Source organism: Pezoporus wallicus, unplaced genomic scaffold (genome assembly GCF_028554395.1).
Source record: "Pezoporus wallicus isolate ANWC-B61680 ecotype Strahan unplaced genomic scaffold, APGP_CSIRO_Pwel_v1 contig_8188, whole genome shotgun sequence".
Lineage (NCBI taxonomy): Eukaryota > Metazoa > Chordata > Aves > Psittaciformes > Psittacidae > Pezoporus > Pezoporus wallicus.
The window spans coordinates 5,357,929-5,382,604 of NW_026640104.1; the positions used below are offsets into that span (position 1 = coordinate 5,357,929).

The following is a 24,676-nucleotide window of genomic DNA, read 5'->3' on the forward strand; positions in this document are numbered from 1 at the left end:
AGGGCATAAATCCCACTATACACCATTTTCTTTCGCAATTTCTCTCTCGGGCCTGCAAATTCATTTTTCTTGGGACCTATGCAAAAAATACAAAATCTGCCCAATTCTGATTTTCATTAAAGGACCGAAAAGAATAAATAGCTCATCTAACCTTGGCAACTTCTCTTTACAAGTACCTAATTGCAGTGAAAAATATAATGGATTATTATAGAACAAAAGCATAGTTAAGAAAAAGACTGCACTGGAACAACACACCAAATTTCTGTATCAAACAACTAACCTGCAACTGCACACCACGGTATTGTTATATATTAAGTAAGGCAATTTTACTGAAGAAATCCTGCAAAAGAAAATATCTGCTTTAGGCAATCTACTCTCTTTTAAGAGTACACATATACATCTGTCCCACTTTTATTAGGTTATAACCTATGTAGGTGATTGCATTGGTCCTTTGAAATGCTATTCAATAGATATGATGTTCATACCTAATTTGTTTACAGAGTACAAATGTAAGATCTGTAATCATAACGCAATTCTGTGGATTTCTACTCTCTAGGACTTGACTAGTCCTGTTAGTCACAAGTTAAATTCAAATAGTGTCACCTTACTAAGCCAAGAGCATCCTGGAACAAAAACCAACCAAATTTATCGAGTCTTCATTGTTTGGGAAAAGACCTTTACTTGCAAACCTTATAAAACAGACGTACTTCATGCTGTAAGTAAAAAAGAAGAGGTTTCTTTCCACAACAGCACTGGGAGATGGCAATGTGGTACCTCACTTTTGCAAAGCACACTTTGCAGTGTCAGGAGCAGATGCTGTGCCTAAGCTTCAGCTGCTGACTCAAGAAGTGTCATTAACAGCAAGGTTGTAGGCACAAAAATCAGTTGTGGATGCTGGGAGATACCAATGCACATCAGAATATGAGGTAGGAACAACAAAATCAGTTCTATAGCAAGCCTGGATCTTCTGAAGAGCTTACATGGTTATTTCAATCTTCCGATTGTATTATTCTAGTTTAGCAACACATCACAATAAAACTACATGGTAAAAAGTTAGCATGACCCAGCTCTATGCTGGTGATCCCATCAGCCTCCTTGTGAGCCCCAGGTTGCTTCAGGCTAGGATTTAGTATTTAAGATCTAAGCATAAGTGTCACTTGGAGTTCTCTTTCAGTTTTCACCCCATGAACTGCATTTGTGGCTAGGGCATTTTACAAGGTATCTCGTTCAGTTCCTGCTCTGATCTCATATTCCCGCGCTTGAGGGGTTACATCAAGCCTCTGAGGTAATCACTCATGCTATAGGCAAGCTCTATCTCAGGAAAAAAAACAAAGCACCATGTAAGGAATGATGGATTAAGCCATTAACAAACAAAGTGGTGTAGTGTGTTACCAAAATAAATATTTACAGATGAGTTTGCTAAGATCTAGAGAAAATCGTATTTGTGTTCTGCAATACACTGTGGCGCAAACTGGCCAGTATTACATTCTGAAAACCTAAAAACATGTGCTTTTCTCTTTATTTTTTATCATGCACTGCCTTTCTGTTAATGGCCTGTATTGGATTCTTGCCCTCTCCTAGAATAACACACAAGCTGGTGGAGCTTTCATCCAGCTCTCAGTCATAAAGAATGCTCCATTAGTCTTGTCACAGTTTCACTATGTCTAAACTGTATATCCATCCCAGGCATCAGTTTGGACTCATGAGCCAGCAGCTAAGTATTCACACACACCAGACCCATCCTTGTTGGATGGGGAGAATTGGAAAAAAGGTAAAACACGTGGGTTGAGATAAGAACAGTTTAGTAACTGATATAAAGTTAGATATGATAACAATACATGCAAGTCAAGAGAAAGAGAGGAATAACATCCAAGACAGACAAGTGATGCACAATAAAATTGCTCAAGAGAAGGACTTCTTACACAGGATGTAGTGACAGAACAAGGGGGAATGGCTTTAAACTGACAGAGAGGAGATTTAGATTAGACATCAGGAAGAAGTTCTTCCCTGTGAGGGTGATGAGACACCGGCACAGGGTGCCCAGAGAAGCTGTGGGTGCCCCATCCCTGGCAGTGTTCAAGGCCAGGTTGGACAGGCTTGGAGCAACCTGCTCTAGTGGAAGGTGGCTCTGCCCGTGGCCAGGGGTTGCAACTGGATGAGCTTTAAAGAGCTTTCCAAACCAAACCACTCTGTGTTTCTGTTAGGGAATGTAGCAATGTGCTTCTGTGCACATCTGCTAGGGAATGTAAATACGGCAGTGCCGGAAGCATCCAGGATTGGGCCTTAGTGCAGAGAAAAGGACTAAAACAGCTTGCAAGATACATAAAACTTTTCTTGAATTACTCCAGTGGATCACAAAAAGAAAGTGCCTGCAGAAAGTTGCCTGCTATATTAACTATAAGACAGAGTCACATTTTAGTCCTCAAAGTGTCCCTAGATAGCAGTTTAGAAAGAAATCTGTTGTTTATTACAGCTAGTCGCAATGCAAGGATGTACTGAAGAGAGCTCCTCGGGTTTAACCCCTCCTGAACTTCCCCTCTCACTTGCCTCGTGCAAAAAGACAAACTGCGTAAGAAAAGGGTTTGGGTGTGAGAGGTGGAATCCAGGCCACCTTTTCCATCATGCTATTAATAAAAAGGCTAATTTACTTCCTGTACCTATTACCAGCTACCACAAACAATGTGGGACCTGGAGAGTTGCTAAGCAACCAGTTACTTTTTTTCCCTTTTTTCCCCAGGTTGTGAAGGAATTAACAGTAAATACATTTGGTGGGTCCCTGGTTAGTTCTGTGTTGTCTCCAAGATGCCTTGAGTATTGTGGAATTGTCCACACCAACAAAGCCACAGTCAGGATTAGCTCTGAAGCCTTAAACTCTTGCACTGTGCTTTGCTGGTCAGAAAAGTTCATCTCTTGAAGTTGCTAGGACACAGACTGCAAGCAAGAGGAAGATTTGGTAAGTGTACATATACAGAGAGTAGTTTATGCCATCCTCATTTTACCTTGAGCAGTCTTGTAGATAAAGGGGCATCCTAGAGGGAAGATCTAAGTACTTTATTCCCCCACTGGCCTTGAATGGCATTACTAAAAAAGCACTCACGGACTACACACTGAAAAAGGAAAATTTTACTGGACACAGCATGCCATTTGTCAGCCTGTCACAGATTTCAAATGACACAGTCCTGCCCAATTCTATTTTCTCCCTCCTAATCTAATGCCTGGTTTGTTTCTTTCCAGAAGAAATGAACACTTGCACTGGACATAATTGCATGAAGCTGCTCTGAATTATATGAGCATTGAAGTTGAAGAGGAAATAATCTTAGTGTGATTTCACATTTAAACTTAATTCACAGAGTGCCAAACACCTCTTCCGCTTTTCTATGCTAGAGACCATTTATGTCTTCAAATCACACCAAGTATACAGATAAATTTTTGCTTACCATAAGGTTTTTCTTCAGTTACTTTTCCTGTAGCATCTAATGTATCAGTAGCTTTGCCCAGTAGTCCAATGGCAGTGTACTTCTGGGAAGGAAAAAGAGAGGAAAAAGAAGGTTGGAGAGTCAGGTCTTCAAGGTTCTTTTTTCTTTTTTTAATAAAGACTGCAACTATTAAGTACTTCAGTCAAGAGAGGAAGAATGCTGTCTAAATAGTCAATCCAGTGCCTTTGAGTAAGCAAAAGTAAAGATGAAAAGACATGGAACTAAACAAAAAGTAAATCCTGCATTATATGTGCCTATGATTTCAGTTTCAGAAACCCCTAGAAGAAGCAACATGGAATCTAATTTTTACTATAAATACATCACTACCATAAAGGAAATAATAGGGTGGGAAAATCAAAGCCTCAGTGGGGTGTGATATACCACTGTTGAAGCAAAGCACAGAGTACCTTTCATGCTATTTTCTATTCCTTCACAATTTAAACAGAAGAAAGACACAAAGACCTTCACTTGTGAAAGCAAAACACCTCTGTCCAAGGAAAAGTATTACAACAGTCCTGCCATGAAATGCAGCAATGTGCAATAGCCTAAAGGTAGAGTTTTGAACATCTGGCATCCAGTAAGGACCTTGCTGACCAGCACCAGGAGTGCAATGCCACTGAGTGACATCTCTGCTCATGACGGGATCTCTGAATATTTCTGTTTCAGGGTTTTTCTCTAAAGAATTCTTCAGCGTGTTTGTGTTTGCAGCTTGCAAGAATTAACCTGTTCCCATGCCAGTAGCTCTTGTCCTTACTGCATTTCACCTCATGTCCTTCTTTTCCACATTTTCACCCTAAGTACTGCCAGGCTGTATGCATATGGCAGAATCTGCCAAAGCTGACAGAAGGCTTCCCATGAACTAACTGCCCTATGTCTTTTCACAAGGCTGCCAACACGCGAAGACTCACTTTGTAATATGAATTTGGATCAAGTTCGGATACTTTCAGGTATTAAAATCTGTGGTTTGACCCACTGTCTATGCCATTCCATTACATTTGCATCAACCCTATGTTAAGTCCACGGGCTGTGAAAGTAAAGCATTTACAGAGCCTGGGAGAGAAAATTCAAGGCGTTCCACATGCCTAGTTCCCAGTAAGATTTCAGTGAACCTGCTCCTAACTAAGCTAATACAAATTTGAACCAAGTTGTAAAAGGATGCATCTTTTAGAACTTGGTTCACTAAATTCTACTGAACACATCCAAACATACATAAGCAGTAACATTTTACTCTTCAGTGCAATGCATCCTTTTTCATGTACTTGCGAAGTACAAACAAGCTCAAGTAATACTACTCTAGGCATAAAAATCACACACACAAAGTTGGACTATTAAGACATGCCTTGATTTTGTTCCATGTGACAACCTGCCACTTCAATGTATTTCTTCAAGCAACTGCCACTAAATGGAAGCAGCAGGAATAGTCAGACTAAAGGCAATCTGACTTTTGATATAAAAATAAATGTATTATTTCCTTGTGTGCTGGTTTTGGCTGGGGTAGAGTTCATTTTCTCCATAGTAGCTGGTATGGGGCTGTGCTTTGGATTTGTGCTAAAACAGTGTTGATAACACAGAGGCATTTTCATGCTGAGCAGCACTTACACAGAGTCAAGGCCTTTCCTTGCTCCTCACTCCACCAGCAAGCAGGCTGGTGGTGCACAAGGTGCGGGGAGGAGACACAGCCAGGACAGCTGATCCCAACTGACCCAAGGGATATCCCACATGCTCCACACGTGACACTGGGGGAAGAAAGAAAAGAGCGACGTTGGGAATGATGGTGTTTGTCTTCCCAAGTAACCATTCCATGTGATGGACCCCTGCTGTCCTGGAGATGACTGAACACCTGCCTGCCCATGGGAAGTGGTGACTGAATTCCTTGTTTTGCTTTACCTATTAACTGTCTTTATCCCAACCCATGAGTTTTACCTTTTTTTGCAAGTCTCTCCCCTATCTCACTTGTGAGTGAATAGCTGTGTGGTGTTTTGCTGCCTTCAGGGTTAAACCATACAACTGCATGAAGGCTACTTTTCCCTCCCACACTGCAGATGTCTGACTCCCCTGGTAACTCTGCAAAATTAGGCGGTTTAAAAGTAAAATCCTTGAAGTTTACATCCTTTTGGAAGGTGCAGAAAAGAAGTAGTGAAAGGCAGAACAGATGAAGGCTGCTCTGCAACAAATATTTAAATAAATGTTCAAGTACATTATTATCTGCTTTAGGACCATAAAATTGCCTGCTTTCCAAGACATTTAATGATCTAGTTGTTAATATTCAACAGCATAGCTAGAAACACTATTCAGCAACTATTCTAGAGGTTAACAAAGCCATGTGAGATCTTTATAATTCTGGCATGATGAATCATTTTAGCAGTTCAGTAAAACTCTAAATCTGAAAGTTTGAAACCTCACACACCATCTTCAGATGTTTCCAAATGATACTACTTCAGTTTGTAGGACTTTCTTCCTCTTAATGCTGGCTTTGGCTATCTTACTTCAGACTGGCTTTTACAATAACATGTGCTATTTAACCTACCAGCAACAGAGAGATAATATCATCTGTTTATATGTAAATATAAACTGTATGAACAATGTAAACCAAATCTAAACACTTGACTTCCCCTTTGATTCCTGCAAAAAAAGGCAAAAAGCCATTCAATCTGTAAAAAAAAAGTTCCTTAAAATTAGTCACAAATCCTCATTCCTTAAAGGAGCCATTAAAGAGTCACAAAAGTCTCAAGCCAGCAATGCAATAATCCACAAAGAAGGCTATAACAGGTCAGGAAATTAAGAACTACAGCTGGTTTATGATCAGTATCTGGACTGCCCTTGGTTATCTACAATTATATATCATAATTCTTACTAGTCACTTAACAGGGTTTATTTCCCCTTTGGTAGCGTGCAGGACCTGGAGCTTGTAGAAGATAAAATGTGTGTCAAAATTGAGCATTGTCTCTTTAGACTCTAACTCACACTGCCCTCAGAAGTACCCAATAGATTCTGAGTCATTTAATAAGTCTTTGGTGACCTTTTCCCACCTACGTTGGCGAACATTTATTTCTTCCAGTTTTATAAAATACATCTAGGGGCATTCCTCCTGTGCTCTTAAATTACAAATCACTGCAGGAACACAGACAGCAACTGCTCACAACCACGCTGCCTTCAACCCACTCAACCTGAAACAGAAAAGGCAAGGTAGGAGCTGTTGCAGGCAGTGGAAAAGCAAGTGCAGACTATGATAGGAAATGTCCCTGTATCGGTGGCTTATCAGAGAAAACTGCCAATCAATAGCTCCTACGCCCTGCTCACTACTTACCTCAAGAGACTGGGACCCAAACAATTTAAAGATGAAAAGCAGCACCTCAGCTTCCCTACAGGATTCCACAAAGTGCAAGTGTAGTGTATTAGGAGCTACGATCAAGCATTCCCAGTCACAACTTGCAAGCACAGCAGCATCATATATTATTTCCTTCTAATTCTAATGGTGGGCTGAATGGTCCCAAAACAAAGCCTCAACTGCACAACAGTACGACAACCCTGAGGGCATACAGACCTTCTCAAAACTATCCTGCATTAGGGAATGGGAATTAGGGAATCCAAGGCCAGGTTGGACAGAGGCTTGGCTGGTATGGTTTAGTGGGAGGTGTCCCTGCCCATGGCAGGGGGGTTGGAACTAGATGATCTTAAGGTCCTTTCCAACCCTAACTATTCCATGATTTTGTAATGGCTATATCTCTCATTTTCTTGACATTACAGCAACTGAAATAAAAGGCAGCAAAGTGATTCAAAATCTTAAGTATAAGAAACTCTTTCATTCACACTAGCGATGAGACAGCCTTAAGACGACACTTTACAGTGACAAACCAATGCACTCTGTCAGTGATAATGCGAAAACTCTGTCACACAAACTGGGGGATGTGATGGATGCAAACCTTCAACAAGACCAGAAAGACAGTGAAGTGCTTTGGCAGTCATGTATTTGCTGCCATACCCATGACTAGAAAGAAATATGCCATGAGAGCCAGGACTGGAGAAAAACAGGCTTACAGGAAGCCATAAGAAACAAATTACAAACCAACCCTCTAATAAATCTGAAACCTTGGAAAGAGGAATTTTGTTTTAGAGTCACAATCACAGGACACAGACAAAATTCTCACAAATAATAAACCATATGATGTTTAAAATAATGTTGTAGTAACAGAAGAGCTATCATTTGGCTTTTTTATTTCACATCCAATTTCAGATAAATTGTTATACTAACGCAGAAAGGGAAAGCATATCCATAAAAAGAGGTGAGACCTTATCAGTACACATTTTTAACTGTGAATGGAGGAAGAGGAGGAGAAGGAAGAAGAATCCTCTCTCAGTACAGGGGCTGTATAGCCAGCATAGCTATTAACTGCACAACCCACCAGGGGGGCTACTGGAGGCTGAAGCCCCTGGGCTGACTGCCAGGCATGTCTGCCCCACTTATCAGTGCAAATGCCAGACAGACCATGGAATGGAGCCTCTCAGTTTTAACTGTTAATATATCAAAGCTTTCTTTGGAAAGAAGCCAGAGACTTGAAATCTGAAATTGTAACATGTTTTAAAAGCTTTTTCAAACATGGAGAAGCAACACTTTGGAAGAGCTAGACAGAAACACAAGCAATTATGAAACAAGGTCACTGGTAGCTGTCAGGAAGATTTTAAGATGGCTCCCACTGCAAGAATTTACCAGGCAAGCTCCCTGGAAGAGGCAGCTCAGAACAGTTCATCCAAGGATGACCCATTTTCTAATCACAGCAGCAACTGAACACAGAGTGTTTGCCGATGACACCAAACTGTGTGCTTCAGCTGATACACTGGAGGAAAGGGATGCCATGCAGAAGGACCTTGACACGCTTGAGAGGTGGGCTGATGCCAACCTCATGAAGTTTAACCATGCCAAGTGCAAGGTCCTACACCTGGGTTGGAGCAATCCCAGGCACAGCTACAGGTTGGGCAGAGAAGAGATTCAGAGCAGCCCTGTGGAGAAGGACTTGGGGGTGCTGGCTGACGAGAAAATGCACATGAGCTGGCTTCAGTGTGAGCTCCCAGCCCAGAAAGCCAACCGTATCCTGGGCTGCATCAAAAGGAGCGTGACCAGCAGGTCGAAGGAGGTGATCCTGCCCCTCTACTCTGCTCTCCTGAGACCTCACTTGGAGTATTGTGTGCAGTTCTGGTGTCCTCAACATAAAAAGGACAAGGAGCTGTTGCAACAAGGCCAGAGGAGGGCCACGAGGATGATCAGGGGACTGGAGCACCTCCTGTATGAAGACAGGCTGAGAAAGTTGGGGCTGTTCAGCCTGGAGAAGAGAAGGCTGCGTGGAGACCTCATAGCAGCCTTCCAGTATCTGAAGGGGGCCTATAAGGATGCTGAAGAGGGACTCTTCATTAGGGGCTGTAGTGATAAGACAAGGGAGAATGGGTTTAAACTTAAACAGGGAATGTTCAGGTGAGATATAAGGAAGAAGTTCTTTATGTGAGGGTGGTGAGGCATTTGAACAGGTTGCCCAAAGAGGTGGTGAATGCTTCATCCCTGGCAGTGTTCAAGGACAAGTTCACAGAGCCTTGGGTGACATGGTTTAGTGTGAGGCGTCCCTGCCCATGGAAGGGGGATTGGAACTAAATGATCTTAAGGTCCTTTCCAACGAAAACCATTCTATGATTTCTAAAGCACAACTAAGGTGCTCTGGATTTAATGTTTACATAATTTACATTTGCTGTTTGTATAACCTTAGCAGCTACCAGTGGTTTCCAGTATGCCAATCATCTACCAAATCAGAAGTACATGAGGTAGACAAATAAGATGGGAAAAAACAACCCTGAGGGTTGCCATAGTTTCAATTGTTTTCCAAAACAAAGCACTCTCACTAAGCAGATTCCAATATACTAAAAGCACAGAGCCCTAATCTCTTAAAAGCAGGTTTCACAGAGGCAAAACAAAGACTGCAGGATGAGGGAGGAGTTCCACATTTTTTTATACAGCTAAGTCAAAATTATCAAAGACCAGCCGTGTCCTCTTCATAGACACAAACATTACAACTTCTTTTCTCCACCATTCATTTTTTTTCTCCTCAAAGAAAAAGCTGACTTTGTGCTAAGTCTGCATTAAATTTTATTTACTGCTGGATGCTGTAATTGTACTGTCACTGCTGAAGAACTATCTGATCTTTACTCTGGGACTAACACGATTTTTTGACCTCTTATGTCAGCTTATTTTAAAAGTTCAAACTACGGGGTGACCAGATTTTCAATGGGAAGGACTAGATCCACCTGTAATAGGGGAATCCATAGAAGATACTTCACCCGGAGTTCAAAGAAGCCATAAAAGTGTAGTTGAAAGCTGTAGCAAGTTTAAATTTTGATGTTAGAGGAAGGGCAGGAAATGGGATGAGAGGGGAAACAATCCCAACAGTAACAGGAACACTAGGTCACCAGATATAGCACCATGGCCACACATCACTTGCACAATAGAAGCTTGCAACATTCAGGAGGGATGTAGGTTAATGTGCAAAAGTGGCTGCTTGTGACCCCCAGTCTCTTTATGCAAACCTTTCTGACACTTGCTGCCTGTGAAAACCTCTCCCACTCACCAAAGTATCTCTAGTTGGTCTTTACATTTCAACTTTAATACCTGTTTCCTCATTATGTCTTCTAGCACCTACACCACGGATTATACAAAATAAATAAGGATGACCTTCAGCTTCTACCTGAAACAGAGCTTTAAGGAAATTCATAATTCTCTGCCCAGAGACTTAAGACAGTCCTTCCAGAGGGCTAAGACTTTACAGGTACATACAAATCTACAGATAAAATTGAATGCAGAAAGGCATTTGGGTGAATTCAAAGACACTGCTAAGGCCAAGACGCAATAAAAAGGCAATGCTAAGAAGCATCACTAAATTACTAAAGGAACACAAACAGAAATAGTGGTGAATGGCTAGTTTAAAGCTGCTGACTTCTTTCCTGTTTTCCTGTGATTTTTACTGAGAAAGAGAAAAAAAGCCTAAAAAAGCCTTGCCATGTTGCAGTCTTGATATTTTCTTTAAAGAATGCAAGCAAGAACTATACATGTAGCACAGACATACATACAATTACAGAAAGGTCCAGAGGAATAAAGGCAACACTGACCTCGTGAATGGAAGAACAGGAAAAAAAAAAATTACACTAGAGCATGCTCTTAAAATATTCTACATTTTTGGGGGAAAGATTTTCTGCAGCACAATAGGTGCAGTCTCCTCAAGATTTCCAACAATTTAAAAAGTGTGAATATTAACAGAGCATGAAGCTGAGCTATTAATAGATTAGGCCTCTGGGGTGAGCATAAAAGACACTCCAGCAATACACAGCATGTCAAGCCAGCTTACTAATGGTACCACTGCAGGAAAGTGTATCTCTACTATCAACAGCTGCTTCTTCTACGATTTTGTTCTGGGGATACTGGGCAGGGCAGGAAAGAGTAGATATTCAAATCCATGCCTTCTCTTACAATTTGTTACCAAAAACACAGGTTAAAAAATGTATCAGATCTCGCGCAGTAACAGGTAATCAAAGATGTCAACAACGTGTAACATATAAAAGGCACATTTAAGACCATTTAATCCAGCCACACTTTAGCACTTTCCGATTCCTGCATCCTCCTCTGTGTGGCCATAACATCCTCTCAGTGCACCTCATTTTGATAACACCTTCTACACATTCTCAAAACACATAAAACCCAACATTATTCATGCATTTTCCCAACCTTCTTTTTATATAAGCATTCACCTTGCAACAAAGTAAGGAAGACAACCCTACTTTCATAAAGTGACATTGATCTCTAGTTAATATCTTGAGGCATTCAGGCAAAAAAAAAATGTTGTCAGTAATGTAAAATGATACACACAGGATAGAAATCAATGCTAAGTTTGCATAAACAATAATGGGTCTCTGAACCAACCTCCTCAGCTCTGAAAGAGGTCATAGAATTACAGCAGTCTTTGCAGAACCAGAACTTACTTTGTCAGGTGTCAGCAGTGGTTAAAAAAAAAAAAGGCAAACTATAATAGTGGTACTGGGATATAGATGTTACAGAATACAGACATTAAGTAGGACAAGTTTTATTAATAGACATGACATCTTTGCACTGTACTGTGCAAACACACAAGGAAGTATTCCTTGAGTGTTTGCACAGTAACGTACGAAATACCATGTAAGAGAAATGTCAAGACTTCTCTGTCCTTTAGCTATATTTCAGGAATGCAGTATACTCCATCTAAAGCACAAAACAGTAACTAAATGGGTAAAATTAAGCAACCACTACACGTCAGGAAGAATTCACCTCACCAGTCTACAAGGGCTGAAACACATCCATCTGCCCGTGGGTTAATATCTCTCATAAAACCATCACTCCAGCTCCAATCTGCCAGTCCCTTTCCGTAAGGGAAACTTATAAAGCACCTTTCAAAACAAGCCTGGGAACTAAAATTCATAACTCCACTGAGTTCAGAAAAACAACATGGGCTCAATAGAGATACTGGATTTATGGCACACTGAAATGTTACCTCACACTAACCCCTTCACATGCCACAATGTATAATCTACCAGGCTCTCTTTTTTCCCCTAGGAGATAACCTTATCATCTCCTCTTTTCCTCTCCTACCTCCCTTATAAGGAGACAATAATTTCTTCGGGCTTGCACAAAGGCAAAACAGTGACATTTTGTGTAGCTACAATCCATTTTGCTTAAATGAGCAGGTCACATGATGTACTCTTTTTATGATACTTCTCCCATCTCAATAACCCTTGGTTATTGTGGATAAGATACCATAAACAAAGAGATGTGAGAATGTAAGAAGGCATGGACCACAGAGTGAAAAATGAGAAGGTGTTGCAAATGACAAATTTGCTAGGGGAAGAGCTAAAAAGCGAACAAACCACTTTTACTTGGATTCCTCCAAGACAAATATAGACAGTTGGCTATGTTAATATTGCAATTCAGAAGCAAAAGCCCAACTAAAACCACAGATCAACACAAGCAAGATGGGATCTGAGAAATCATCAGCAAGCAATAACATTCCCCGTCATCCTGAGACTGGTTTGGCTGATCAATTGTGAGCAATACCTTGCTATCCTGCAAGGAGATAAATTTTCTTTCTCTAGTTTATTACAGCAGGTAATAAAATGTAGCTCATCTGTGTAGAACAGTCTTGGGGTCTTACCTATAACTGCTTGCCCAGACAGAATTGTTGGTATACCGCACTCAAAAGCATCTACAGCATTGTGACAGAACAAGGGGTAATGGATTTAAACTGAAACACAGGAAGTTCAGGTTAGATATAAGGAAGAAGTTCTTTACTGTGAGGGTGGTGAGGCACTGAAAAGGTTGCCCAAAGTGGTAAATGCTCCACCCATGGCAGTGTTCAAGGCCAGGCTGGACAGAGCCTTGGGCAACATGGTCTAGTGTGAGATGTCCCTGCGCATGGCAGGGGGTTGGAACTGGATGATCTTAAGGCCTTTCCAACCCAAACCACTCTATAATTCTATGATGAACTATTTTTCCTTTCAGAAAGTATGGTCTTTCTGGTCCAGAAGATTCCTACTTCACTAAACAAATCTGCAATACACTTAAAGTCCATGGCTTCTGTTTTAAATCTGAGAAAGGCCATAAAGATCCAAACACCATGTCCCATACTATGCCAGTTAGTCTAATAAAAAGTATTACCACTACCCACAAATCTTGCCCTGCCAAGAGACTTTAAAAATATCAGAATATGAAGAAGAAAACAGAACACATCACTATACACTGTACAAATAAGTAGTTTTGGCTTTATCAGTTCCAAAAGAAAGCAAACTGAAGCAAAGCGCTCAGCTGGTGATACTGCAGAGGATTCTTTTTTAAGATTAAAAGTAAGAGCACACACCACCAAGAGCATCCTTCAAAAGGAAAGTCAACTCAATTTTCTTGCACTCGTAACTCAAATATGCAAACTGGAACACAAACTGCTTTTGAAATACATTAAAAAAAAAAACAAACCCACAAAAAAAACCACCACACAAGGCTCTTTAAAAAGAAAATGAGGATTTTCAAAGGAACAGCACTTACACCATCATGGTGTGCATGTTAATGTGCAAACACACAAATATTGGCAGAAGAATAGAGGTCTCAGAGATGCCGAGTTCTTATGAGCCTCCTGTAAAGAGACAGATAGAGGAAATAAATCTATTGCAGCTTCCACGAAGAAAAAGTCTCCAGGGGGAGCCCCACTGTATTGCTGGGTACTAAAGAGTCCACATGGGGCTTTGGTGTCTAACGAGCTGTAAACAAGAAAAGGCTTCATTAGTTCTGCTCCTTACAGAACTACTAGATGTGCTTTTTAATGCATTATTAATACATTGAACTCATTGCCAAAAGATGGAAGCAAAGGACTTAATTCCAAAAAAATGAATTCGTGGAGAAAGCTTGCAACCTTTAGGTTTGAGAAGCTAAGGGATACAAATTAAAGCCTAATTTTTAGGACAGTAAGATAATTACAGGAGGTAAAGAAACAACCTTCCGTATGGACATGTTGTTCCACAGCACATGGTACCAACACCAGAAGACAAAGAATTTTGCAATACTCAAACTCTAATCCCAGAATTACGCTGCAAAAAGTAACTTGCATATCTCTCAGTAAACCTCTGACATGATCTGAACCTACACCTGCTCACGCAAGCCCTCTCCCGTAAGGAGATGTAGGATTCAAATGTGACTGGCAAGCTTTAAGACCTCATCACTGAACTAGGGCTCATTTTCCACCCAGGATTTAAGAGCTCAAATTTTAAAAATTGTGATAAATTGAAGCTATCACATATTAGGTCACTGATGTATCTTCATTCTGCCCATAATCTCCTTTTCTCTTTCTAGTCCTTGTTAACATTTGGAGTCTGGGTTGTACCCTATCTAGTTATTAGGGTTTTTTTCATAGTGTTTAGTTCTGGAGAGGCCACAGCTTTTAAGATTAAATTTTCTATTTTAACTAGTTCCTGCCTAAGCTTGCGCAACCAATGCAACGTACTCAGGCAACCCACATCAAGTCACTCATGAGCACTTGGGGTTTCAGATTGTGTGTGGACCATGAGAAGCTGGATCCTCAGATAAACCCAACGCGCTCATGCTTTCTGCTGCTCGAGAGGCACTGGCTTCAAGCACAGTTTGATGGATGCTCTGGCTTCATTCACACTGGTATGACTCAAGTTCTCTTTAGATGAACCCAGATTTACTGCATGGAATAATATGCCAATGAAGCACGAAAGTGAAGTCTGAAAGTTTTAATTACCCTGTTTTATCCCACCTAAAAATTAAGGCTGTAGGTGTTGGAAGAGATCTCCTCCCAAAGGAAAGTATTAGAATAATGAAGAATTTCATTACTTTTTGCTCTTCCGTTTTCTTTCTCTGATGAGTTCCTGATCATCTCCCTCATTACTTCTATATAACAGCACATTGTGGTAGATGAGAGTTTTTAAAGCAGGATTACCACTTTGGAAACTGTGATCTTAGCTAGCATTTTCTAGCCCATTTCCCCCCCAAAAAGATCACTTCTACAGTGTGTTTGAGACAGACAAGTCACCAATAAGACTGAGCCATTCAGAAACAACTAAGCATAATATAAACTGCTCCACCCCTACCATATTACTTTTACTGGTGAAGCAGGAAATGGTTTCTCATTCTACTAACTTCATTTTGCAAACACAATAAAAAGATTGCTCTCAAAATAATGGAATGCAAAAAAGTCCAAGCAAGACCAAGTCCAAATCCCAGAAAACAAGAAAGGTGTTTTTCCTACGTAACATGTATTAAATGCTCAGTATTTACATTCCAGATCCAAGAGCATTCCACTTCTCCCCCTCACTTGGAATATTTGAAATAAAATACAGCAAACAAACAAAACCAAAGCCAGCTTGCACATATTTTTATTTCTGGATAAATACTAAGAATTCAATGAGAAATCTGGAACAGTAAGTAGGTAATGCCCTTGGCTGAACATTTCTATTTGTTTTGAGTTAATTCATGGGGAGGTCAAACCAATGGAAAATTAGATTTACACTGGAGGAGCAACACTCCTTGCATAATGCGTATGAGTTGCAAATCAAGTGATAATGTTCAGAGCTGCCACACAGAGTCAGGAAAGTTTCACACAATGTTTGGGAAAAAAAACAGAAATAGTCCAATCTCTGGCAGAGCCACCATATGGAGTTTACTGCAGTAACATACGTTTTGGCCACTCAGCATAGCTCTGCTGCCAACAATGATAGACTGAACTACTTCTTTACAAGATACATCCCTATACCCAAACAGTAAATCCTAGCTAGAGAAGCTCAGACAGTTCAACTCTATAGTAATAAAAGGAACAAAAGAAAAACCTCACACTTCAACACACACTTCAGCATCAACAATGGTAAAAAAAAAAAAGATGCAATAAAAGTATAAACTCCTAGCAAGTGGCATGGAATGCAAAATGACACTCAAGCCTTTTAGACAGTGATGGGTTTATCTGTACCAAATCTCTTGCTACATTATGAGCCATGGAGTCAGTGTGGTCAGAAAGACAAATAGGCAGATAACTGGCAGATCCTTCAACCTCCTTTAGACCCACAAATTATTATATGCCTAATTTATTGCAGTATAAATAGAATGTGTTAAAGAAGAGGCAAGTCAATCTCAAAATGAAGGCTCTTAACTTTAGTGATAAGACAAGGGGTAAAATGGGTTCAAACTTACAGGAGATTTAGGTTAGATATCAGGAAGTTCTTCCCTGTGAGAGTGGTGAGGCACTGGAACAAGTTGTCCAGAGCAGCTGTGGCTGCCCAGTCCCTGACCTTGTTCAAGGCCAGATTGGACAGGGCTCGGAGCAACCTGGTCTAGTGTGAGGCATCCCTGCCTATGGCAGGGGGGTGGAAAGGGATTATCTTAAGGTCCTTTCCAACCCAAACCATTCCATGATTCTATGACTGCCATGCCCCTGGCACAAATGTTAGCTACCCCACACTCCTTGCCACATCAGAACACACAAACAGTTGCAGGTGAACAGCTATCTACAGTAAGGATGTAACTTTGCTTGCCTCATTGAATCAAGTCCTCACAGGTTATGCCAATCTAAAGCCAGGTGAGAGCTGATGGATCTAGCTGCTGTAGTTCACCAGACTGCCCTCACTGCCCATTTAGCTGAAGTATCTCAGTGACATTTTTTAACTTAAAGTTCTTTGAAAGGAGATGTCAGGCTGTAGCTGCTTACACTTTCATTGTAAATCCAGCCCCTGTTGCTTAATGCACGTTTCAAAACACAGATACCTCTGAAATCCAGTCCTATAGACCAAATGCAAAACATTACAGTCAGTGCACAGACTTGACAGTGACTACATTTTGGATCAGACTCTATGGCTATGTTCATTTACCCTCCTTGTATTTTCTTCTCTCAAATTATTTGCCTTTCAGTTGAACTGAAGACTGTCAAATTGTACCTCAAGCTATCAGTTCAGCACCTTAAAGAGCTTAAGTGTTCAGACCAGAAGAGAATGGCAAAACCACCAGAATAAAATGCATTAGAAAGGCCATCAATTTGCTGAGCCCACTATTGACTTTCCCTGAGTCTAACATTAAATTTGGAAGGCTTAATTGATTTCTCCATCTGTCATTCTTACCTAAACTTCTTATTTACGAATAATGGCTAAATCAACAGGGTTTTACTTGCAAAGAAAGAATCAACACTGGTAGATTATTCTTATGAGTACATGCACTTGTTTGTGTATGTAACACCTACAATCTGGAGTGCACTGCCAAAGACATAGTACCACTAATCAAGAGCAGCAATGCACAAGACTGCTATCAGTCAAGGCTCCAGTGTGGATTATTTCAGGCAGCCACAGGGCTTTTGTTTCCTTTGGCTTCTTACACCTATCAATGGTTTGTAGAGCACAGGAGCTGCTATCTGGAACAGCTACTATCACAAACACACCTTAATTCCAAAAGGTGCTTTTAAGGCCTCATGGTATTTAAGAGAGAAAAGAAACAAAGAGCATCTGTTACTGCAACCTAATAATGATTACGTTATCTATACACAAAGACCAAAACCTAAACCATTGTACATAATTACATCCCCAAAACATAATTTACAGTGCCATCTTTCTTATAGTTTGTTTTGGGTATTTGGGGGGTGTAGAGGTAAACATTAAATATACAACTCTTAGTGCAAAATAGAAATTTGGGCTTTATTAACATTTTGTAGACAAACCAAGACAAACCATTCTGGATGTAAAAATCTTAATATCAAATTTTTGACAAAATACAGAAAGGAGCTGAAGTACACATTTAACATAAATACACGGAATGCTTAAGCTATTTGTATGCTGATGCAACTCTCCACAGGAAGAAAAAAAGAAAAACAAACAAAAAAACCCATTAATAGAAGTCATTGAGCATTCCTTACCTTGGAACCCGCCAACATAGTTCCCAGCATTTTTGTTCCTTTTCCAATACCAATCACTGCAAAGACAGAAGAAGAAATGCTGCTTCAAACCCAGCTCTGCAGTTCCCTTATTGCACACCATCCACTACTAAATATTATGCTATTCAGAAATATAGCCTTTCACCGTCTCTTAGCATAGAAAGGGAGTCACAGAATCATAGAATTGTTTGGGTTGGAAAGGACCTGAAGATCATCTAGTTCCAATGCCCCTGCCATGGGCAGGGACACCGCACACTAAACCATGTCACCAAAGGCTCTGCCCAACCTGGCTTTGAACACTGCCAGGGATGGAGCATTCACCACTTCTTTGGGCAACCTGTGCCAGTACCTCACCACCCTCACAGTAAAAAACTTCTTCCCTATACCTAACATGAGCTTCCCCTGTTTCAGTTTAAACCCATTACCCCTTGTCCTGTCGCTACAGTCCCAGATGAAGATTTCCTCTCCAGCATCCTTGTAGGCCCCTCTTCAGATACTGGAAGGCTGCACTCAACAGAAAGCATCCCTGATTGTCAAACATGGGAGTAGTGAGAGGAAAAGTCTAAAGCAGAAGATAAATAAGCTTCACCTATTCTTAAAATGCTTTAATTAAACCCATTTATTTATTTATCTTTTAATCACCAAAGAAATGGATAGTGCAATTAACATCATCTTGGTTTGATGAAGGCTGTGGCTCACTAATAATTAATCCAGCCTTCACTGTAACTAAATGGCCCATTTAAAGGTTGATAGTGACCAAGAGTAATATAGCAAGACAGCGTAATGAAATTGTTTATCAGGCTTAGAGCAAGAAAATAAAATAATCAAAAGGTCCAACTGCCTCTCAAAAATCTTTCAGAATCAAACCTTCCCATTACTGCATATACAGACCACTGTCTTTTCAATCTTAAACCAGTACTCTGCAAAACAGCAGTCAACTCTTCATAAAAGAAAAAGACAGTAAAAGAGCTCTATCTTATATTTTACCTTAAAGCTGTTTACAAGGTGCCTTCCCTGAATCTGCTTTCCTACTGATTTTCTCCACATACAGCAAACCAAAGAAACAATGAAAATTTTAAAAGGAAAGCAGGTTTGTGTACAACTCATGGAATACATAACTGCTTATGCCCTTGGTTTTAATAAAATTACAGGAGTTAAGGGAGCTTGCAGGAAATCAGCTCTATGTTAAGCTGGAGCCAGTACCAGAAACATTAAGCTGACAATGAATCTGTCTTTAAAAACAAACCAAATATTTGTGCTCTAATGCTTCTCAATCTTTACACTCTGAGACTCATTAGATGACTTCTCATTCTTGATTACTTCTCATCTTGCTCCTGAGGGTATTTAGTCACACATGCCCTTGTGCTCATGAACCTTCAGTTCAGCCTGTTCCTGTCATTTGCAAGACAGGAAAGAGCTGCAACAAGGCGGAGAAAAGGAGATAGCATACAGATAAAACTTTATAACCACTGTTCCTGCAACGTGATGAAATCACTGACACTGCTACATAACTGCTGAGCTGAAGTTTGCTAAGGGGTGTCAAGAGATTCAATAGAATCATTTTAAAGAGACACTGAATGCTTTTGTGAGCAAGACACTAACAATTTTCCCCATTAATCATCAGCTTGTGTAACACGTATTATTGAAAGGTGGCATAAACGAAACTTGCCAGACTACACAGAGCCTAACAAAGTTTAACTGAATTTTTAGTTTTGGTACTTCATCTTTTCTTCTCCTATGGAAGCACAATTCTTAACTGCCCTACAGAAACAAGCTAAATATTTACAATTCCCACTGTACAATAAGAAAAACTGGAACCCCAACCATGGACTAACGTAAGATATTCATTAAGACTTGACCTACAGTTCCTTGCTTCTTATATCTTAAAATGTGAGACATAATGTTGAGAAGTAGAAGTTGAATCCTAGCTCTCACCACCTTCCAAATGCAACAGAAGCCACAGATGGGGAGAGACAAAAGATTATCCCTCAGTCAGCAGTCGCTTCAGGCTCCTACCAGTGTGAGGCCACCAATACCACCTGGTCTCTATGCTGCCTTTCACTCACATGCCATTCATCACCAACCTCTGTCTTCAAGGTCCTTCCTCATTTGAACTTGCTGTCAGTAAAAAAATATGAAAGTCTATTTTCAGATGAAAAGCACAGCTCAGTTATTTGCAGTGCATTTGGCACGCTAAGCAAGACTCTCTGTTGACTAATTCACTAGCTCCCATGAACAAAGTTATAGATATGCAGTACATAAAATCTGGGAAACAGCCACTTCAGATCAAGAAAGGTTAGAGGTTTCAGAAAATAAATACTATTGTACAACTGACCAAGAGGAAAGAAAACTTTCTGCCTCACCACCCTATCCATCCCTATCTGAGTAACTTGCTTCTGCTGTGTTCTCCACTCTCCTCAATATCTTACCCAAACCCACAAGAAATTTGGGCACATTCCCATTCCTCTACAGTTTTGTCCTCTCCAATCTAGCTACCACTGATTTTCCTGTGTGTGTTTTGTATGGCATTGGAATGATCACTCCATAGCATATTAAGGTGATGCACTTCTGTCTTTACCAAGCACATCAAGCCCAAGTACTTTTTATCATGCCACAGGAGCGGGCTTTGGAGACTGCTGGATATCAGAGAGCAGTAGGAGAAGCAATTAAGAGGCATGAGTGATTTTTCTTTTCCTCTGGATCAATGCTGTTGACTTCCCACAATGAGCAGTAACATGCTCAAAGGGAACATCTGTGTAGAAGAAAAATGTCCGCTTCAGCAGTACACAGGGTATTCTCCAGTGAGCAGCTACACATTACAGGAAATTAAAACAAAATGAGATAGCAGGTACTTCTAGCCTAAGAATGTTACATTTTGCAATGTTCATAGGTGACAGAGAAGAACAATTACCAGCCTATAGGCCTCTACTAGCAACACCCTTCATGAAAACAACCTTCCCTTGAAGCACAGCTCTTCCTGAACAATCAAAAAGTGGATTTACTTTCAGTATATACTCACAGTTGTACCTGTTGCCTTTCAATACCAAAAAAGTATTTCTGTTATTTCTTCTAGCTAAGTAGAGGTACAAGGTTATAAGTTAAGCAAGGTGTAGTCTGCATGTTACTTAGAACTGTTGGTGACAATATGTGATATGGGAATCATCCAGCCCAATGGTCACAGCCACAGCCAGGTTTTCAACACCAGCAACTGGCACATCCTGTTCCTTAGTAAAACAAAGGAATGTGAAAAACGGACTGATTGGTATCAAAATTAAAAGATGAAATCTCTCTGATGACTCTTCTTTATGAAGCGAGACAGGACAGGAAGCAAAAAGTCCTTCTGTGCTGAGCCTTAAAAAAGCAGCAGCTGAATTGCTCTTATACATCTTTCATTTGGTGACTATTACAACTCAAAAGGCTCCCTCAAAATCCCAGAAAAGCCTTAGTTTAAGAACAAATACTTTAGGAAATTATGCTATTAATCCCCAGCTGAAGTAAAAAAAAAAAAACATCAATTTCTGAGGTAATTTAGAATTCATTACACAAGAATCTTTATGTTCATGTAATAACTCACAGGTTATTTCAGGAGTTGGGGGTAGGGAACATAGCCTTCTGTTAAAAAAAAAAAAACAAACATGTAAAAGTATATGCAGAAGAAATTTAACCCAGACCACAATCACCTGCCCTTCCTCCAACACCAGAAAGCTTGCCATGCTTATCTCAAATTGTTCCTCCACCTCTGATTTCATGTAGGGATGAAAATGTTCCCCAAAGTCACTCTCTGATGACTGCATTTATATTTTACATTACCCAGAACTCCTTCAGCTGCACTGTCCAAAGTTCCACCATGTCCAATTTTCAAAACCTGATTTCTTTTGCTCCTATTTGTTCGCACGCCAGCTTCTGCAAACAGAAATTGAAAGGCAACATTATAGAATAACCTTACAACACAGGAAAAATTGCACATATTTCCAGTTTGCTAAAGAAGATAAATATCAATTACTTAAACTATGAATTAGTAGCGCAGAAATTGCTGTCCTGAATAAGACCAGTGATTCATCTAGATCTACTCTCAAACTCAAACAATTTGCAAGCTATATTCACCTAGATTCTAATCAAGCCTTATGTACTGTTATAAACAGATGTTCAGAAAATGTCACTACAAAACCTGGTAGAGAGTTCAACTGCAAAGTTTCACTAACAAAGCACGCAAGAACTAGCAGCAGAGCTCCTGAAATCATCTCATATATACAAAATGAATGCTACCTAATCTGAGCAATTCCTACTGTTTTACTTTCATGTAATGGGTCATGTATGAAGATAAGCTGAGAAAGTTGGGGCTGTTCAGCCTGGAGAAGAGAAGGCTGCAGGGAGACCTCAGAGCAGCCTTCCAGTATCTGAAGGGGGCGTACAGGGATGCTGGGGAGGGACCGTTCATTAGGGACTGTAGTGACAGGACAAGGGGCAATGGGTTAAAACTTAAACAGAGGAAGTTTAGATTGGATACACAGAATAAATTCTTTCCTGTGAGGATGGTGAGGCACTGGAATGGGTTGCCCAGGGAGGTTCTGAATGCTCCATCCCTGGTAGTGTTCAAGACCAGGTTGGACAAGGCCTTGGGTGATATGGTTTAGTGTGAGGTGTCCCTGCCCATGGCAGGGGTGTTGGAACTAGATGATCTTAAGGTCCTTTCCAACCCTAACCATTCTATGATTCTATGAATAAGCACTTACCAATATGAAAGTTGGTTCTCACTTCATCAGCAAGTGCCCAAAAGTCCAGATTAGATTATCAAGTCCACATACTTTATAAAGAGAATCTAGGCCATAGTCCCTCAAACTTTACAATGATAACACTTTTTTTCCCCCCAGTAACTGACAGCCGGGGTTACCTGTATTCACAAAAAGCAGTTTCTGCAGTGTCCTCAGGACTTTCAAACTCCTCAACACAATGTGGTTTTCACTCTTTTGGTGGTATTTATTGTATTTTTTAATGGCAATAAGCAGTGGGACTGAAGCAGCACATCCTGCCAGTGCTGTGCTGATCTGCTGACAGCCATTCTGGCAGATGGGTGCACGCTGTCCCGGGGAGTATGCCCAACAGCTCTCCAACCAACCTGGGACCCCCTCGGCTGTCCACCGCAGGACTGGAGCTTTCTGCTAGTGCAAATCTTATCCTATACAAATTGAAGGCTCACATCACGGTGTACCACAGGCAATACCACATGCCTGCCCCAAGTAAGGAAGTGGTGAACACGGCTTTACAACAATCGTGCTGTGTAACCAACACACTGAGTCTCGCGGGCAACCAGCAGCTGCATGCAGTGAGCCAGAACGTACCCAGGAATGGCTCCGTCCCCCAGTCCGACCCGTACCGCGGCTCAGAAAGGGGGTGCAGTGCCTTGACAGGGGCTGTGGTTGTGGTCGGGACCCCCAGCCAAAGCGCTCGAGGACTAAACGCATGTTCACTGCAGGCCACCCTGCTCCTGCCCGGGGACTACGAGCACCTCTCTGTTACGACTCCCTCACCAACACCCCACCTCGCGTCTCCATGCCCACCTCGGGGAGTGTGTGCTGCACCTCGCCTCCCCCGGCCCGCGCCCGGCGCCTACCTGCCAGCAGCTTCTCCTTCAGGAGGTTGAGCACGCCGGCCGAGGTGGGCCCCTTGGGCTTGTACACGGCGAACAGCCCGCTGAGGGAGAAAAGCTTCTCGGCCGCTTTGCCGAGCACCACGCCGCCACCCTCCCTCGTAGCCATGCTCCCTCCCGGCAGGCCCGGACACCAGCCCGCCACAACCGCCCGCCTTCCTCCCCGCCCGGGGACCGCTGGGAAATGTAGTCCGGCTGCGGGCCGGCTGAGAGGAGAGCCCGAGAGGAGAGGCGGGTACCCCAGCACAGCCTGCCTATGCCATATCCCCCCTCCTGCTGGGAGTATTACAGTATCACAGTATGCTAGAGATTGGAAGGGACCTCGAAAGATCATCTAGTCCAATCCCCCTGCTGGAGCAGGAACACCTAGATAATGTTACACAGGAATGTGTCCAGGCGGGTTTTGAATGTCTCCAGGGAAGGAGACTCCACAACCTCCCTGGGCAGCCTGTTCCAGTGTTCCGTCACCCTCACTGAGAAGAAGTTTCTTCTCAAGTTGAAGTGGAACCTCTTGTGTTCCAGTTTGTACCCATGTATTGTAGGCATTTAAGCAAGCTGTGCTTGAGCAAGGCACCGAGAGCTTGGATGTTTTGTTCATAAATTTCGTTTATTTATTTGTAAGAGCCTGTAGATGAAACCATGAAGAGACAGAGAGTTACAGGGAAATAAATGCACAGCTAGCAAAGGGCTATGTACATCCCTAGTTCCCCCCAGAGCTTGAGAGAAGCAAATCTTCCTGTTCAAGTCGATGCTGTCTCTGTACAGCGCAGGTTCAAGGTCTCTGTGTGGATTTTCAGCCTGTACTGAAGACAGCGGCTTGCTCAGTGCCTGCTCACACCTTCCACGGCAGCTGCATGGGCTCAGCGCTTCCATTTGCGGGCTGCCATCACTGCATCTGTGAGATGGGCAAAGGCTGCCTGCGGCTAGCAGTGCCCGCCAGCCTCCCCTGCACATCCTCTGTGAGTGTTATTCATCACAGAACCCCAGACTGGTTTGTGTTGGAAGGGACCTCAAAGCTCATCCAGTTCCACCCCCCTGCCGTGGGCATGGACAACTTCCACTAGAGCAGGTTGCTC

The 24,676-nt window shown here is 41.6% G+C and overlaps 1 protein-coding gene across 1 annotated transcript in view; it reads right to left on the reverse strand.

Annotated features, from left to right (window-relative positions):
- TRUB1 (TruB pseudouridine synthase family member 1) overlaps nt 1-23,754 on the reverse strand; it is a 29,181-nt gene extending 5,427 nt beyond the window's left edge. Inside the window, exons 1-4 of the mRNA XM_057417242.1 lie at nt 23,565-23,754; nt 21,764-21,856; nt 17,936-17,991; nt 3,438-3,519 (exon numbers count right to left, since the gene is read on the reverse strand). Of these exons, the coding sequence (XP_057273225.1) occupies nt 3,438-3,519; nt 17,936-17,991; nt 21,764-21,856; nt 23,565-23,709 (376 nt within the window). The 5' untranslated portion in view covers nt 23,710-23,754. The remainder of the gene's footprint in view (nt 1-3,437; nt 3,520-17,935; nt 17,992-21,763; nt 21,857-23,564) is intronic.
- Between the last annotated feature and the right edge of the window lie 922 nt (nt 23,755-24,676).